The sequence below is a fragment of the Pristiophorus japonicus genome, chromosome 11 (assembly GCF_044704955.1).
Source record: "Pristiophorus japonicus isolate sPriJap1 chromosome 11, sPriJap1.hap1, whole genome shotgun sequence".
NCBI lineage: Eukaryota > Metazoa > Chordata > Chondrichthyes > Pristiophoridae > Pristiophorus > Pristiophorus japonicus.
This window is the reverse complement of record NC_091987.1, coordinates 145,830,661-145,845,754: the sequence shown is the minus strand read 5'-3', so window position 1 is coordinate 145,845,754 and position 15,094 is coordinate 145,830,661. Positions and strand designations below refer to the sequence as shown.

The window sequence follows — 15,094 nt, the reverse complement described above, 5'->3', positions numbered from 1 at the left end:
GCCCTTCTTGTATTGGCTCGCCCTCTTCCCCCTGCTGCCAAGCCGAGTTAAAACTCGGGGCTGCCAGTGTCGGTAGTTCGCAATCCTTGCCTGCCCCGCACTCTGGCTGACACCCCTGCTGTCCCGGGCCATTCCTGGGAGCTGCAGGCGGTGACTGAGGGGTTTCTCCTTGCCCAACCAGATGTTCCTGGGCTAAACCCGGGTTTATCAGGCACACCATGCCTTTAGCCCGGGATAGAGCAAGGTTCAGGCTTTGGATCTGCTGCTGGCAGGGGCCGTGGTCTCCTGCCTCAAATTCCCTGGTACTGGCTACCTTATAGGCTACCTGAATGTCTCTTACCCTCTCCCTGTACTCTTTAACTTGCTTGGCGAGGCGTGAATTCTCTTCCCGCAATGCCAGTTTGCTATTCTTGGCTTCAATAATCTGACACTGTAAAATGTCCAATTGGGTTTTGTGCCTTTCTTTAGTGAGCTCTCTACTTTCCTTTAACTGTCCCACCTCTGTCCACAAACTTTCCCCGACTGTGGCCCTTGCGCTGGACCTCTCTTCTGCCTGTCTCAATACTCCCTTTAATTTCTCATTCTCCTCATCGCGAAGCCGGATCTGTTGCTGAAGGCAAATTAGCCAATGGCCTTCTCTATCGACTTTTTATGGTCCTTGCTCTCGGTCCATTGAGCTGCAGCATCTTCTGGACACTCAGCATACAATAGATCGAGTACCCACTCCTTAGCCACATTTACCCTCTTAAGCACATATGAGGAAATCCCCTCTTCCATTTTGCTTCATTTCCTGAAACCAGTCTCTCTCTTATCACGTCCCTTGTACCAGTGTCCCATCTGGGTCGCCATTATGTAAGGGGTGGTTTGCAGGGGGTCAGCTTTCCCTTCTGACCTTATATGAGCGGTTCCGAATCGCTCCCACACCCTTGGTTCTCGACATTGGAATTATGAAGGGACTGTGACAGACTTGGACAGACAATCGGTTTCAAGGTCGGAAGCAGGTATGGCTTTATTGTGTTTAAAAAGAAGTAAAAGGCACACCTTTAATAACACACACAGACCAATACACACTGAAGGGTACAACACATTGAATAAAATGTCAAATTACAGCCTGTGGGGAAAAGAATACAGCTTAAACTCTAAATGGGGTAAAGAGGAGAATACAGATACATTTACACAAGTTATCCCAGCCTCCCCCCTCCCAATTCCCCTAACTAACTAAGTTATAGCTCTGAGGGTTCAGGGGCTATGCTCACCAATCCCTTTAGACAGTTGCCAGTGAATCACGGTTTCGGGGTTCGCTGCACTTGGCCTTCTAGGTGAGCCGTACCCTGGACGGAGGAGAGGACTTCGGACTGCGTAGTCTTCGGTTGGGGTGCGTCCGTTGATACGGTAAGTTGCGTTTTGGACGTATGGGGTAAGTACCCACTTTCTTTGGTTAGGAATAGTTTTAGTTAGTCCCTTTTGGTAATTTCTCCCCCGTTGGGTCGTTCAGAAGTAGATTGTAGAGTGGTTGTCAATTTTGTTGCTGACAACCTTCCGTTTCGTGGGCCTCGTGCTCGGTCAGTTCTTGATGAGTTCTTGTAGGTTCCTTCATGACTCCATTTCTTCACTCCGGCTGCTTGTGTCTGTGTCTGTGTTCCAGTCTGTGCTCTGCTTCTCTCCTGTCTTCTGCTAGTTTCTGTGTTCTGCTAGTCTTTTCTTGTAAAACTGGGGGATAGGTATATCCCCAAAAAAGGCTCTGTTATCTCCCATCAAATCTCTTGGGCTCTGTTTAAACTGTCTGTCCATTGATTTTCAAATGTCTCCTTTGTCAGCAGTAACTCGATTAGGGTGTGAGAATGTGCTATCACTGGTTTTGCATTGTTTTAGGATTGTCCAGTTTCCTGACCATGATTTCCATTGTGCTTGATTGGGTAATTCGATTATCTCTTAGAGGGTACATAGCCTGGGGTCCTTAATGCACGAATTTGGCCCCACCTTCTGTATTTGGTAACTCTTTTTTGCAGCCAAAATGTTGTAGAATCTTAAAATTGATATGCTCCTTCCCATAGATGTTTAGGGGATCTCAAGCTTCTGTAATTTAGGTCCATTTTGAATTCCCTTTCCAAACACTGGGGGGAGGGGGGGGGGGGTCTCCATGAATGCATCCCCTTTTATCCCCCGCAGGCTTCGTCTGCCCCTTTAAACTCATTTTAAAAGCCCAGAAAGGGATTCTTCTCTTTTGTAGGGGAAAGGTACCTGGAATCTTTGCGAGATATTGGTAAATTCTACAACAAGGTACCCAAACAACAACAACAACAACTTGTATTTATATAGTTTCACAGGAGAAATATGAGATTTTAAAAATTGACACTGTGCCCATTAGTAGAAATTAAAACAGGTGACCAAAAGCATGGTCAAAGAGGCAGGTTTTAAGGAGAATACAAGGAGGAAAGAGAGGTAGAGAGGTGGAGTGGTTTAGGCAGGGTGTTCCAGAGCTTGGGGCCCAGGCTACAGAAGGCTACAGAAGGCACGCCAGGCTACATAATGGTCGAGCGATTATAATCAGGGATGCTCAAGAGGGCAGAATTTGAGGAGCGCAGACTTCTCGGGGGGGGTTGTGGTGCTGGCGGAGATTACAGAGGTAGGGAGGGGTGAGGCCATGGAGGGATTTGAAAATAAGGATGATGTCATGTATCTTACCTTATTATATATAACTGTATCCTAACATGCTATACATGACTGTAATGAGATATGGCCTGTAACCACCAGCATACCTTACCACCAGGGGTGCACTTGCAAGAGACTATAAGGACAGGTCTCAGGCAAGTGCAGCATTCCAGAGCTGTGAAATAAAGGTGCAGGTCCAGAGTGACCTTGACTTTACTACATGCCTCGTGTGAATCTGTACTGAGGGGACAGGACTTTACAGATGAGAACTTTGAAATCAAAGCATTGTTTAACCGGAGGCTAATGTAGGTCAATGAGCACAGGGGTGATGGGTGAGCGGGACTCGGTGCGAGTTAGGACACGGGCAGCCGAGTTTTGGATCACCTCTCGTTCATGTCGGATAGAATGTGGGAGGCCAGCCAGGATATAGTCAAGTCTAGAGGTAACAAAGGCATGGATGAGGGCTTCAGCAGTGGATGAGCTGAGGTAAGGGCAGAGACGGGCGATGTTACGGAGGTGAAAATAGGCGGTCTTAGTTATGCTGCGGATATGTGGTCAAAAGCTCATTTCAGGGTCAAATATGACACCAAGGTTGCGAACAGTCTGGTTCAGCCTCAGACAGAAGTTGGGGAGAGGGATGGAGTCACATAATAGACTTGTTCGGAAAATTAAAGCCTGTGGGATTAAACGGACAGTGGCAGCATGGATACAAAATTGGCTAAGGGACAGAATGCATGGAGCAGTGGTGAATGGTCGTTTTTTAGACTGGAGGGAAGTATACAGTGCTGTTCCTCAGGGTCGGTATTTGGAACACTGCTCTTTTTGATATATATTAATGACCTGGACTTGGGTATACAGGACTTAATTTCAAAGTTTGCAGATGATACGAAACTCAGAAATGAGGAGGATAGTAACAGACTTCAGGAGGACATAGACAGACTGGTGAAATGGTCAGACACATGGCAGATGAAATACCACACAGAGAAATGTGTAGTGATACATATTGGTAGGAAGAATGAAGACAGGTAATATGAATTAAATGGTCCAATTTTAAAGGGGGTGCAAGAACAGAGAGACAAATGTACACAACTCTGCGAAGGTGGCAGGATGAGAAAGCATAAGGGATCCTTGGCTTTATTAATAGAGTATAAAAGCAAGGAAGTTATTCTATATCTTTATAAAACACTGGTTAGGCTCCAGCTGGAGTATTGTGTTCAATTCTGGGCACCACACTTTTGGAAGGATGTCAAAGCTTTGGAGAGGGTGCTAAAGAAATTTACTAGAATGGTACCAGGGCTGAGCGGCTTCAGTTACGTGGAGAGACTGGAGAAGCTGAGGTTGTTCTCCGTGGAGCAGAGAAGGTTAAGGGGAGATTTAATACAGGTGTTCAGTATCGTGTCGTGTTTCAATAGAGTAAATAAGGTGAAACTGTTTCCAGTGGCAGAAGGGTCTATAACCAGAGGACACAGATTTAAGGTGATTGGCAAAAGAACCAGAGGCGACCTGAGGAAACATGTTTTTACACAGTGAGTTGTCGTGATCTGGAATACACGGCCTGAAAGGGTGCTGGAAGCAGATTCAATAATAACATTCAAAGGGAAATTGGATAAATATATGAAAATTTATAGGGCAATGGGGAAAGAGCAGGGGGGGTGGGATTAATTTGATAGCTCCACCAAAGAGCCAGCAGAGGCATGATGGGCCGAATGGCCTTCTATGCTGTATGATTCTATGATGTTATGATTCCAAGGTTATGGGAGAATTCAAAACTGGGGGCCATAAATACAAGTTTGTTATTAATAAATCCAATAGGAAAATAGGAAGAAATGTATTTACTAAGAGAGTGGTTAAAATGTGGAACTCGCTACCACAGGAAGTGGTTGAGGCAAATAGCACAGATGCTTTCAAAAGGACTCTATTCCCTTTTCTCTCATGTACTCGTCTAGACAGATATGCTGAAAGGCTGAGATGTGGTAGATGGGATGGGAGGAGACTGGTGTGGAGTACAAACACCAGCACATATTAGTTGGGCCGAATGGCCTGTTTCTGTGCTGTATATGCTATGTAATAAATGGGATAGTGCCCGTCGTAAATGGGTTAGAGCACACGGTAAATGTGATTGTGTACATTGTAAATGGAATTGAGTCCACCACAAATGGAATTGAGTAAATGAGAATGGGATTGAGGCCACTGTTTAGTGGGTGTAGGTAACTATTAGAGTGACTTCAGCACAATTCAGTTGTCTACCTGTCTCGTAACAACATGGAAATCACCAATTGTGGCAAGGGGTGGTTAAAATTAAGGGTGAAGTAACCAGGAGAGCAGTATGAGAGAATATTCTCAAATCACGGAAACTGTACGTGCACAATGCTAGGGGAGAACGTAAGAACATAAGAAATAGGAGCAGGAGTAGGCCATTTGGCCCCTCGAGCCTGCTCCACCATTTAATAAGATCATGGCTGATCTGATCTTGGACTCAGCTCCACTTCCTCGCCCGCTCCCCATAACCCTTCACTCCTTTATCATTCAAAAATCTGTCTATCTCCACCTTAAATATATTCAATGACCCAGCCTCCACAGCTCTCTGGGGAAGACAATTTCACAGATTTACGACCCTCTGAGAGAAGAAATTCCTCCTCAACCCAGTTCTAAATGGGCGACCCCTTATTCTTAAACTATGCCCCTAGTTCTAGATTCCCCCACGTGTGTGGAAACATCCTCTCTGAATCTACCTTGTCGAGCCCCCTCAGTATCTTATATGTTTCAATAAGATCACCTCTCATTTTTGTAAACTCCAATGAGGATAGGCCCAACCTACTCAACCTTTCTTCATAAGTCAACCCCATCATCTCAGGGATCAACCTAGTGAACCTTCTCTGAACTGTATGTATATCCCTCAATGCAAGTATATCCCTCTTTAAATAAGGAGACCAAAACAGTACGCAGTACTCCAGGTGTGGTCTCACCAATACCCTGTACAGTTGTAGCAAGACTTCTCTGCTTTTATATTCTATTCCCCTTGCAATAAAGGCCAACATTCCATTTGCCTTCCTGATCAATTGCTGTACCTGCATACTAACTGTTTATGTTTCATGCACAAGGATCCCCAGGTCCCTCTGTACCGCAGCACTTTGTAAGGGGAAGGAGAGTGGAGCTGGACCATAAATAAATGTGTGAAGAGCCAGGATATTGCGGGGGGGGGGGGGCAAAATTCGGCCTCCGATTTTGGCCTCTGGCCGCCACGGGCTGGTGCCGAATGGGCGCCGTCTTGCGGCAGACTGGCTGATATTTGTGAAATTGCTTTTGGGGGTTTTTGCTGCGGTATGAGGATCCGCCCTGCTCCCCCCACTTCCGCCCTGCTCCTGCAGATGCGTCCTTAACGACATCATCAGAGCGTCAACGACGACCACACGGTTCCGCCCCGGAAGGTCAAAAAGTCTTCTGGGCGCTTGTCAGTGCCAACGACAGGTTTTTGGGTCAGTGCACAGTGCTTGCTCAAGACCGCCAGCGAACTTTAAACGTGTGTTGCGTGCATCTCCATTTTTTTGGGCCGATAATTTTTTTGACTTCTCAGTTGCCCTTTTAGAGTGGCATTGAGTGCAAGTGGGCTCGGGTCCTCAACCTGTACAACACAGAGGCCTCATTGTGGAGCCTGTGCTTGCGGAGGCAATGGGCTCAGTGCTGACAGCGGAACTGCTCCCGCACATTGTGCGTGGCAGGGAGGCATGCAGGAGAAAGCGGCGCCATCTCCAATGGCTCCAGAGGCAGTGGGCGAGGGACACTGCAGACATGGCAGCCCAACATGCAGAAGGCCATGGAGATGGCGACAGACCTCAACCCAGAGAGGTGGCCCTGGAAGGACATGGCGTCAGGAGGAGGGTCAGGTACACTGACCCCCCGCACCAGATAGTAGGCGAGATGGACAAAAAGCAGGATGCACAGGAGGCAAATGCTTGCCAGCAGCAGGCTGCAGAGGGTGAGGGACCAACAAGAGCTTGAGGGAGAAAGCAATAAGTCAGCTGCCATAGGAAGACGCTAACATAGACGTGGTGGGAGAAAGCCCTATTGTCCAAGGGTCTACAGGCAGCAGTTTTCGTTCATGGACCTGACGGATTACCAGTGTCTCCAGAGACTTTGATTCTGGAAGAACATCATGCCGGAGCTATGCAATCTCCTGCAGCCAGACCTCCAGCCTCAAACAAAGCTGAGGACAGTTCTGAGCGTCGCAACCAAAGTGACCATAGCACTCAATTTCTATGCCACTGGCTCTTTCCAAGCTGCTACAGCAGACATTTCTAACATTTCTCAATTCTCCGCCCATCGCTCCATCCGTCAAGTGACAGATGCTCTCTATAAGAGCAGGAGGGACCTTCCTAATGAGCAGGGAGAAGCAGTTGGAGCGGCAGACCGGATACGTGAGAATTGTGGGCTCCCCCAGGGTTCAGGGCACCATAGGCTACACCCACATCACATTGAGGGCGCCACAGAACAATCCCGAGATCTTCAGAAACCACAAGGGATCCCACTCCCTCAATGTGCAGCTGGTGTGTGACCACAACCACAAAATCATGGCATTTGCTGCTCGATATTCTGGCAGCAGCCACAATGCTTTCATCCTGCGCCAGAGCCGTATGCCCGCCGTGTTTGCTGGCCCAAACCAAGATTGCGGCTGGCTCCTTGGAGACGAGGGCTAACCACTGTGCACTTGGCTTCTGACTCCCCTTCGCCACCCCAGGACTGCTGCGCAGCAAGCCTACAACTCTTTTAGGGTAAACAAAATGAACCATTAAATCAAGTGCCCCCCGAACTGGGGGACACTCCAGACACTTTTAACTGCCCTCTTTTTTTTTTGTGTTCTTTTTTGTGATTTTTTTTTGGGGGCATTAAAATCATATAATTTACAAGTGCCAGGGAGCAGCTGGCTCATGAGCAGCAAATCACCACCAGCTGAATTTGGCAGCCCAAATGCCACGCCGCTGCAAACTGCCGATCCCCACCAACCAAAACCGCTCCGCTCCGTTTTTTCAGCAAAAATGCTGAATTTCGCTCCAATGGCCACCACATCCATTGCGGCGGTACTGATTGACAAAAAGCGGTGGGTGCACCCCGATTCGGGCCCACCCAACATCACTGCCTGCAAACCTCTGGTCATGCTTCACTGGGGTTCCACCTCCATAGCCCAGAGAAGTTTACATCACATAAAGAGATTATTCAGCTGTCGTGTCTGTACTGACTCTTTGCTACACTAATCCGGAATTAATCCCACTGTCCCACTCTCTCCCCACAGCCCTGTATCAATCCCAAACTAATCCCATTGCCCCACTCTCTCCCCACAGCCCTGTATCAATCCCAAACTAATCCCACTGCCCCACTCTTTCCCCATAGCCCTGTATCAATCCAAAACTAATCCCACTGCCCTACTCTCTCCCCATAGCCCTGTATCAATCCAGAACTAATCCCACTGCCCCACTCTCTCCCCATAGCCCTGTATCAATCCAGAACTAATCCCACTGCCCTACTCTCTCCCCATAGCCCTGTATCAATCCAAAACTAATCCCACTGCCCCACTCTCTCCCCATAGCCCTGTATCAATCCAAAACTAATCCCACTGCCCCGCTCTCTCCCCATAGCCTTGTAACTTCCTCTGCTTCCAATAGTTATTCAATTTTCCCCTAAAGGATGCAATGGTCCCTGCCTCAACCACTCCCTGTGATAAAGCATTCCGTTCCAATAACCTGCTGTGTGAAGACACTTCTTCTAACTCCTCTCCCCACTCTGTGACAATTTAAAATTGATGAACCCTCACCACTGACTCCCAGCTAGAGGAAATAGCCTTTCCTTATTCTCGATATCAAAACCTCTACATCATTTAAAAACCTCTAATAAATCTCCTCTGTTCCAGTGGGAATAGTCCCAGTATACAAATCTCTCCTTGTAAATATTGTTTTCAATCCCTGGCACCATCCTGGTGAGTGTACACTGTACGCTCTCTATGGCTTTAACGTCCTTTCTATAATGGGGCTCCCAAACTGCACAAAGCACTTGGAGCTGGATTTTCAGTTGAATTGTGCCTCTGTTAGTGTGCCGGAGGGGCGGTAAAGGGTGTCGAAATGCTTACCACCCGATGGGCCAGCTTCCAGCGCCCTTCTGGAATATTTGGTTGTGGTTTTGCGGTGGCGCAAAATGCTTTCGCCTTGCTCTGTAGTTTCATTCAGATCATGACGTTAGTTGTTGTGCAACATCCCCGCTAGTGCCCCGGTCCCTAAATTAGGTGCTAACACCGCATTTATCATCCAGCCCAAGTCAGGCCTGAAAAACCAAGCCCCGTATTTAAAGTGAGGGAGGTGGAGCATTAATCGGAGGTCACACTGACTGCAACGTTTGTGCACAGCACGCTGCATGAACCTCAGACTTTAAAGCTGCAGATTTATCTGCCATTACAGTGTTCTTACAATTTCAGTAAAATAATTTAATGGGGGCATTACTAGTTCGCCAGCGTCTCCTACTCAATGCTCTTGTTAGACAGCGTCAAGATAGACAGTTGGCCATGTCGGGCCATGGATGAGGAGAGGATGTCTGGACAGGAAGCCTTACCCTCCCCACAGGTTTACAGGCAGCATCGCTCAGACCTCCAGCTCTCTGAGGAGCAGAGTGAAAGAAGGCTGCGCTTCCGAAAGGAAGTGCTGTTAGAGGTATGCCATCTCCTACAGGCAGACCAGCAGCCTCACATCGGCACCAGGACTGTGCTGCCCGTCGCAGTGAAGGTCACTGTGGTGCTGGCCTTCTATGCCTCCGGCTCCTTCCAGGCTGCATCAGGGGACATATGCAGCATCTCTCAATATGCTGCACATCGCTGCATTCGCCACGTCACAAAGGCTCTCTATGCCCGCCCTGGACCAGCTCTGGGCCTGGAAAACCCGGCTGTGGACTCCAGCGCCTCAGCATTGATGGCAGCAGTCTGGGATGGCTGGGGTGTAGACCGTGGCAGATGCAAAGGCGGAGTGTTAGTGTTGGGAGCCGGAATGCTGCCATCTTGAGCAATGACGGCACCTTCCATTTCCAGTGGCCCACTGCCACTCCCCCGGGGCAGAGCCTCAGCATCCAGAGTGATATGTGTGAGCACAGATTTCTGGCCTGCTTCAGCACTGTCATTTCCCTGTCCGTCTGTGGGGAACACGGAGAGGATGACAGCAGTCAGTGTTTGCATGGCATCACTCTGCGACTGGCTCAGAGCAGACTGAGCCTGAAACGCAGCAGTCTGAGAGTTCATGCCAGCAATCACTGACAGCATCACATCACAAAGTTCTTGCGTGGCTTGGGCCTGTGATGTGACCTCTGCTGCCACGTCAACCATCGCGCCAACGCGCCATCCCCTCTGGGACTCCACTATCGCTCGTCGAGCCCATCTCCCTCTGTCAGCGGGGAAGGATGGTCTTGGACTCCTGAGAGGCATGGGCAATGCTTGAGGCAGCCTCCGCCACACTGACAGCAAGTGCGTTGACGCTCTGCGGGTCCCTATCCAATGCACCCTTTGCGTAGTCTCCCTGGACAGTGCCACCAAGTTCAGGTCCACATCTGTCTGTCTCTCAGTGGGCCTCCTGGGTCAACTCAGGGAGCTGGCTTCCGATCTTCCCCTCCCGCTGGGCATTGATGTAGGCCACTGGAGCCAGGAGCCTCAGGGTCATCAAACCGCTCAAAATCAGCCTCCTCCCCGATGTGGTCGCCCCACTTGGTGGGACTGATGGGGTATCCCCACTCTGGGACTGATGGGGTCTCCCCACTCTGGGACTGATGGGGTCTCCCCACTTTGGGACTGATGGGGTCTCCCCACTTTGGGACTGATGGGGTAAACCCACTCTGGGATTGATGGGATCTCCCCACTCTGGGACTGATGGGATCTCCCCACTCTGGGACTGATGGGGTCTCCCCACTTTGGGACTGATGGGGTCTCCCCACTCTGGGACTGATGGGATCTCCCCGCTCTGGGACTGATGGGGTCTCCCCACTCTGGGACTGATGGGGTGTCCCCACTCTGGGACTGATGGGATCTCCCCACTCTGGGACTGATGGGGTGTCCCCACTCTGGGACTGATGGAATCTCCCCACTCTGGGACTGATGGGATCGCCCCACTCTCGGGGACTGGGGGTCTCCCCACTCTGGGACTGATGGGGTCTCCCCACTTTGGGACCGATGGGGTCTCCCCACTCGGTGGGACTGGGGGTCTCCCCACTCTGGGACTGCTAGGGTCTCCCCACTCTGGAACTGATGGGGTCTACCACTCAGGGAGCACACTGTCATTCCAACCCTCATCATCTTCCCCGCCCCCAGATGTTGATGGTTCAGGGGCCGCCTGCTGCACTTTTGGCTGGTCATCTGTAAGGACAAAGCAACAGATGTGTGGTTAGCAGCAGGGGAGGGGGCAGGGAGGTAAGAGGAAGGGGCCATTGGACACCTGTATGTAAGTGGGGTAGACCACTTGATATCAAGGACAAGAAACTCTCATCAATTACCAAAGCCTTTCATATACCGTCACTACCCATCGGGGGCTCTGCCTCGCTGCCGGACACCACACGGACTATGAGGCCCAGGAGGGCCGACACTCGCTGCTCCTCCTCAGTGAGGTACTGAAGATCAGGCTCCCCACCTCCGGCATGCTGCTGCTCCCGCCGATTATGCACCAATTCCACCGACAATCAGAACAAGAAGAAGGTGTGAGTGAGTGTGCAGCTCATCGTGTGGCACATGTGCCTTCCATAGTAGATTATCTACTAGTGTCTGGGAGTGTAAAGATGTGCATTATAATCTGCATGGCTGTGCACTGAGCAGGTGGGAAGGCTGGGAGGAGGTGAGAGCCAGCTAGGATTGCTGCTCAGGGTGACGTTTGGCAAATGCATACAGAAACATAGAAACATAGAAAATAGGTGCAGGAGTAGGCCATTCAGCCCTTCTAGCCTGCACCGCCATTCAATGAGTTCATGGCTGAACATGAAACTTCAGTACCCCCTTCCTGCTTTCTCGCCATACCCCTTGATCCCCCGAGTAGTAAGGACTTCATCTAACTCCCTTTTGAATATATTTAGTGAATTGGCCTCAACTACTTTCTGTGGTAGAGAATTCCACAGGTTCACCACTCTCTGGGTGAAGAAGTTTCTCCTCATCTCAGTCCTAAATGGCTTACCCCTTATCCTTAGACTGTGACCCCTGGTTCTGGACTTCCCCAACATTGGGAACATTCTTCCTGCATCTAACCTGTCTAAACCCGTCAGAATTTTAAACGTTTCTATGAGGTCCCCTCTCATTCTTCTGAACTCCAGTGAATACAAGCCCAGTTGATCCAGTCTTTCTTGATAGGTCAGTCCCACCATCCCAGGAATCAGTCTGGTGAATCTTCGCTGCACTCCCTCAATAGCAAGAATGTCCTTCCTCAAGTTAGGAGACCAAAACTGTACACAATACTCCAGGTGTGGCCTCACCAAGGCCCTGTACAACTGTAGCAACACCTCCCTGCCCCTGTACTCAAATCCCCTCGCTATGAAGGCCAACATGCCATTTGCTTTCTTAACCGCCTGCTGTACCTGCATGCCAACCTTCAATGACTGATGTACTATGACACCCAGGTCTCGTTGCACCTCCCCTTTTCCTAATCTGTCACCATTCAGATAATAGTCTGTCTCTCTGTTTTTACCACCAAAGTGGATAACCTCACATTTATCCACATTATACTTCATCTGCCATGCATTTGCCCACTCACCTAACCTATCCAAGTCACTCTGCAGCCTCATAGCATCCTCCTCGCAGCTCACACTGCCACCCAACTTAGTGTCATCCGCAAATTTGGAGATACTACATTTAATCCCCTCGTCTAAATCATTAATGTACAATGTAAACAGCTGGGGCCCCAGCACAGAACCTTGCGGTACCCCACTAGTCACTGCCTGCCATTCTGAAAAGTACCCATTTACTCCTATTCTTTGCTTCCTGTCTGACAACTAGTTCTCAATCCACGTCAGCACACTACCCCCAATCCCATGTGCTTTAACTTTGCACATTAATCTGTTGTGTGGGACCTTGTTGAAAGCCTTCTGAAAGTCTAAATATACCACATCAACTAGTTCTCCTTTGTCCACTTTACTGGAAACGTCCTCAAAAAATTCCAGAAGATTTGTCAAGCATGATTTCCCTTTCACAAATCCATGCTGACTTGGACCTATCATGTCACCATTTTCCAAATGCGCTGCTATGACATCCTTAATAATTGATTCCATCATTTTACCCACTACTGAGGTCAGGCTGACCGGTCTATAATTCCCTGTTTTCTCTCTCCCTCCTTTTTTTTTTTAAAAAGTGGGGTTACATTGGCTACCCTCCACTCGATAGGAACTGATCCAGAGTCAATGGAATGTTGGAAAATGACTGTCAATGCATCCGCTATTTCCAATGCCACCTCCTTAAGTACTCTGGGATGCAGTCCATCAGGCCCTGGGGATTTATCGGCCTTCAATCCCATCAATTTCCCCAACACAATTTCCCGACTAATAAAGATTTCCCTCAGTTCCTCTTCCTTACTAGACCCTCTGACCCCTTTTATATCCGGAAGATTGTTTGTGTCCTCCTTAGTGAATACCGAACCAAAGTACTTGTTCAATTGGTCTGCCATTTATTTGTTCCCCGTTATGACTTCTCCTGATTCTGACTGCAGAGGACCTACTTTTGTCTTTTAAACCTTTTTCTCTTTACATACCTATAGAAACTTTTGCAATCCGCCTTAATGTTCCCTGCAAGCTTCTTCTCATACTCCATTTTCCCTGCCCTAATCAAACCCTTTGTCCTCCTCTGCTGAGTTCCAAATTTCTCCCAGTCCCCGGGTTCGCTGCTATTTCTGGCCAATTTGTATGTTACTTCCTTGGCTTTAATACTATCCCTGATTTCCCTAGATAGCCACGGTTGAGCCACCTTCCCTTTTTTATTTTTACGCCAGACAGGAATGTACAATTGTTGTAGTTCATCCATGCGGTCTCTAAATGTCTGCCATTGCCCATCCACAGTCAACCCCTTAAGTATCATTCGCCAATCTATCCGAGCCAATTCACGCCTCATACCTTCAAAGTTACCCTTCTTTAAGTTCTGGACCATGGTCTCTGAATTAACTGTTTCATTCTCCATCCTAATGCAGAATTCCACCATATTATGGTCACTCTTCCCCAAGGGGCCTCGCACAATGAAATTGCTAATTAATCCTCTCTCATTACACAACACCCAGTCTAAGATGGCCTCCCCCCTAGTTGGTTCCTCGACATATTGGTCTAGAAAACCATCCCTTATGCACTCCAGGAAATCCTCCTCCACCGTATTGCTTCCAGTTTGGTTAGCCCAATCTATGTGCATATTAAAGTCACCCATTATAACTACTGCACCTTTATTGCATGCACTCCTAATTTCCTGTTTGATGCCCTCCCCAACATCACTACTACTATTTGGAGGTCTGTACACAACTCCCACTAACGTTTTTTGCCCTTTAGTGTTCTGCAGCTCTACCCATATAGATTCCATATCATCCAAGCTAATGTCTTTCCTAACTATTGCATTAATCTCCTCTTTAACCAGCAATGCTGCCCCACCTCTTTTTCCTTTTATTCTATCCTTCCTGAATGTTGAATACCCCTGGATGTTGAGTTCCCAGCCCTGATCATCCTGGAGCCACGTCTCCGTAATCCCAATCACATCATATTTGTTAACATCTATTTGCACAGTTAATTCATCCACCTTATTGCGGATACTCCTTGCATTAAGACACAAAGCCTTCAGGCTTGTTTTTTTAACACCCTTTGTCCTTTTAGAATTTTGCTGTACAGTGGCCCTTTTTGTTCTTTGCCTTGGGTTTCTCTGCCCTCCACTTTTCTTCATCTCCTTTCTGTCTTTTGCTTTTGCCTCCTTTTTGTCTCCCTCTGTCTCCCTGCATAGGTTACCATCCCCCTGCCATATTAGTTTAACTCCTCCCCAACAGCACTAGCAAACACTCCCCCTAGGACATTGGTTCCGGTCTTGCCCAGGTGCAGTTCGTCCGGTTTGTACTGGTCCCACCTCCCCCAGAACCGGTTCCAATGCCCCAGGAATTTGAATCCCTCCCTGCTGCACCACTGCTCAAGCCACGTATTCATCTGCGCTATCCTGTGATTTCTACTCTGACTAGCACGTGGCACTGGTAGCAATCCCAAGATTACGACTTTTGAGGTCCTACTTTTTAATTTAGCTCCGAGCTCCTTAAATTCTTTTCGTAGGACTCATCCCTTTTTTTACCTATGTCGTTGGTATCAATGTGCACCATGACAACTGGCTGTTCTCCCTCCCATTTCAGAATGTCCTGCTACCGTTCCGAGACATCCTTGACCCTTGCACCAGGGAGGCAACATACCATCCTGGAGTCTCGGTTGCGGACGCAGA

The 15,094-nt window shown here is 48.7% G+C and overlaps 1 protein-coding gene across 1 annotated transcript in view; it reads left to right on the top strand.

Moving 5' to 3' along the window:
- The first annotated feature begins 6,570 nt into the window (after positions 1 to 6,570).
- The window catches only part of LOC139275610 (coagulation factor VII-like), an 86,158-nt gene continuing 77,634 nt past the window's right edge, over positions 6,571 to 15,094 (top strand). The window contains exon 1 of the mRNA XM_070892780.1: positions 6,571 to 6,628. Within this exon, the coding sequence (XP_070748881.1) occupies positions 6,571 to 6,628 (58 nt within the window). The remainder of the gene's footprint in view (positions 6,629 to 15,094) is intronic.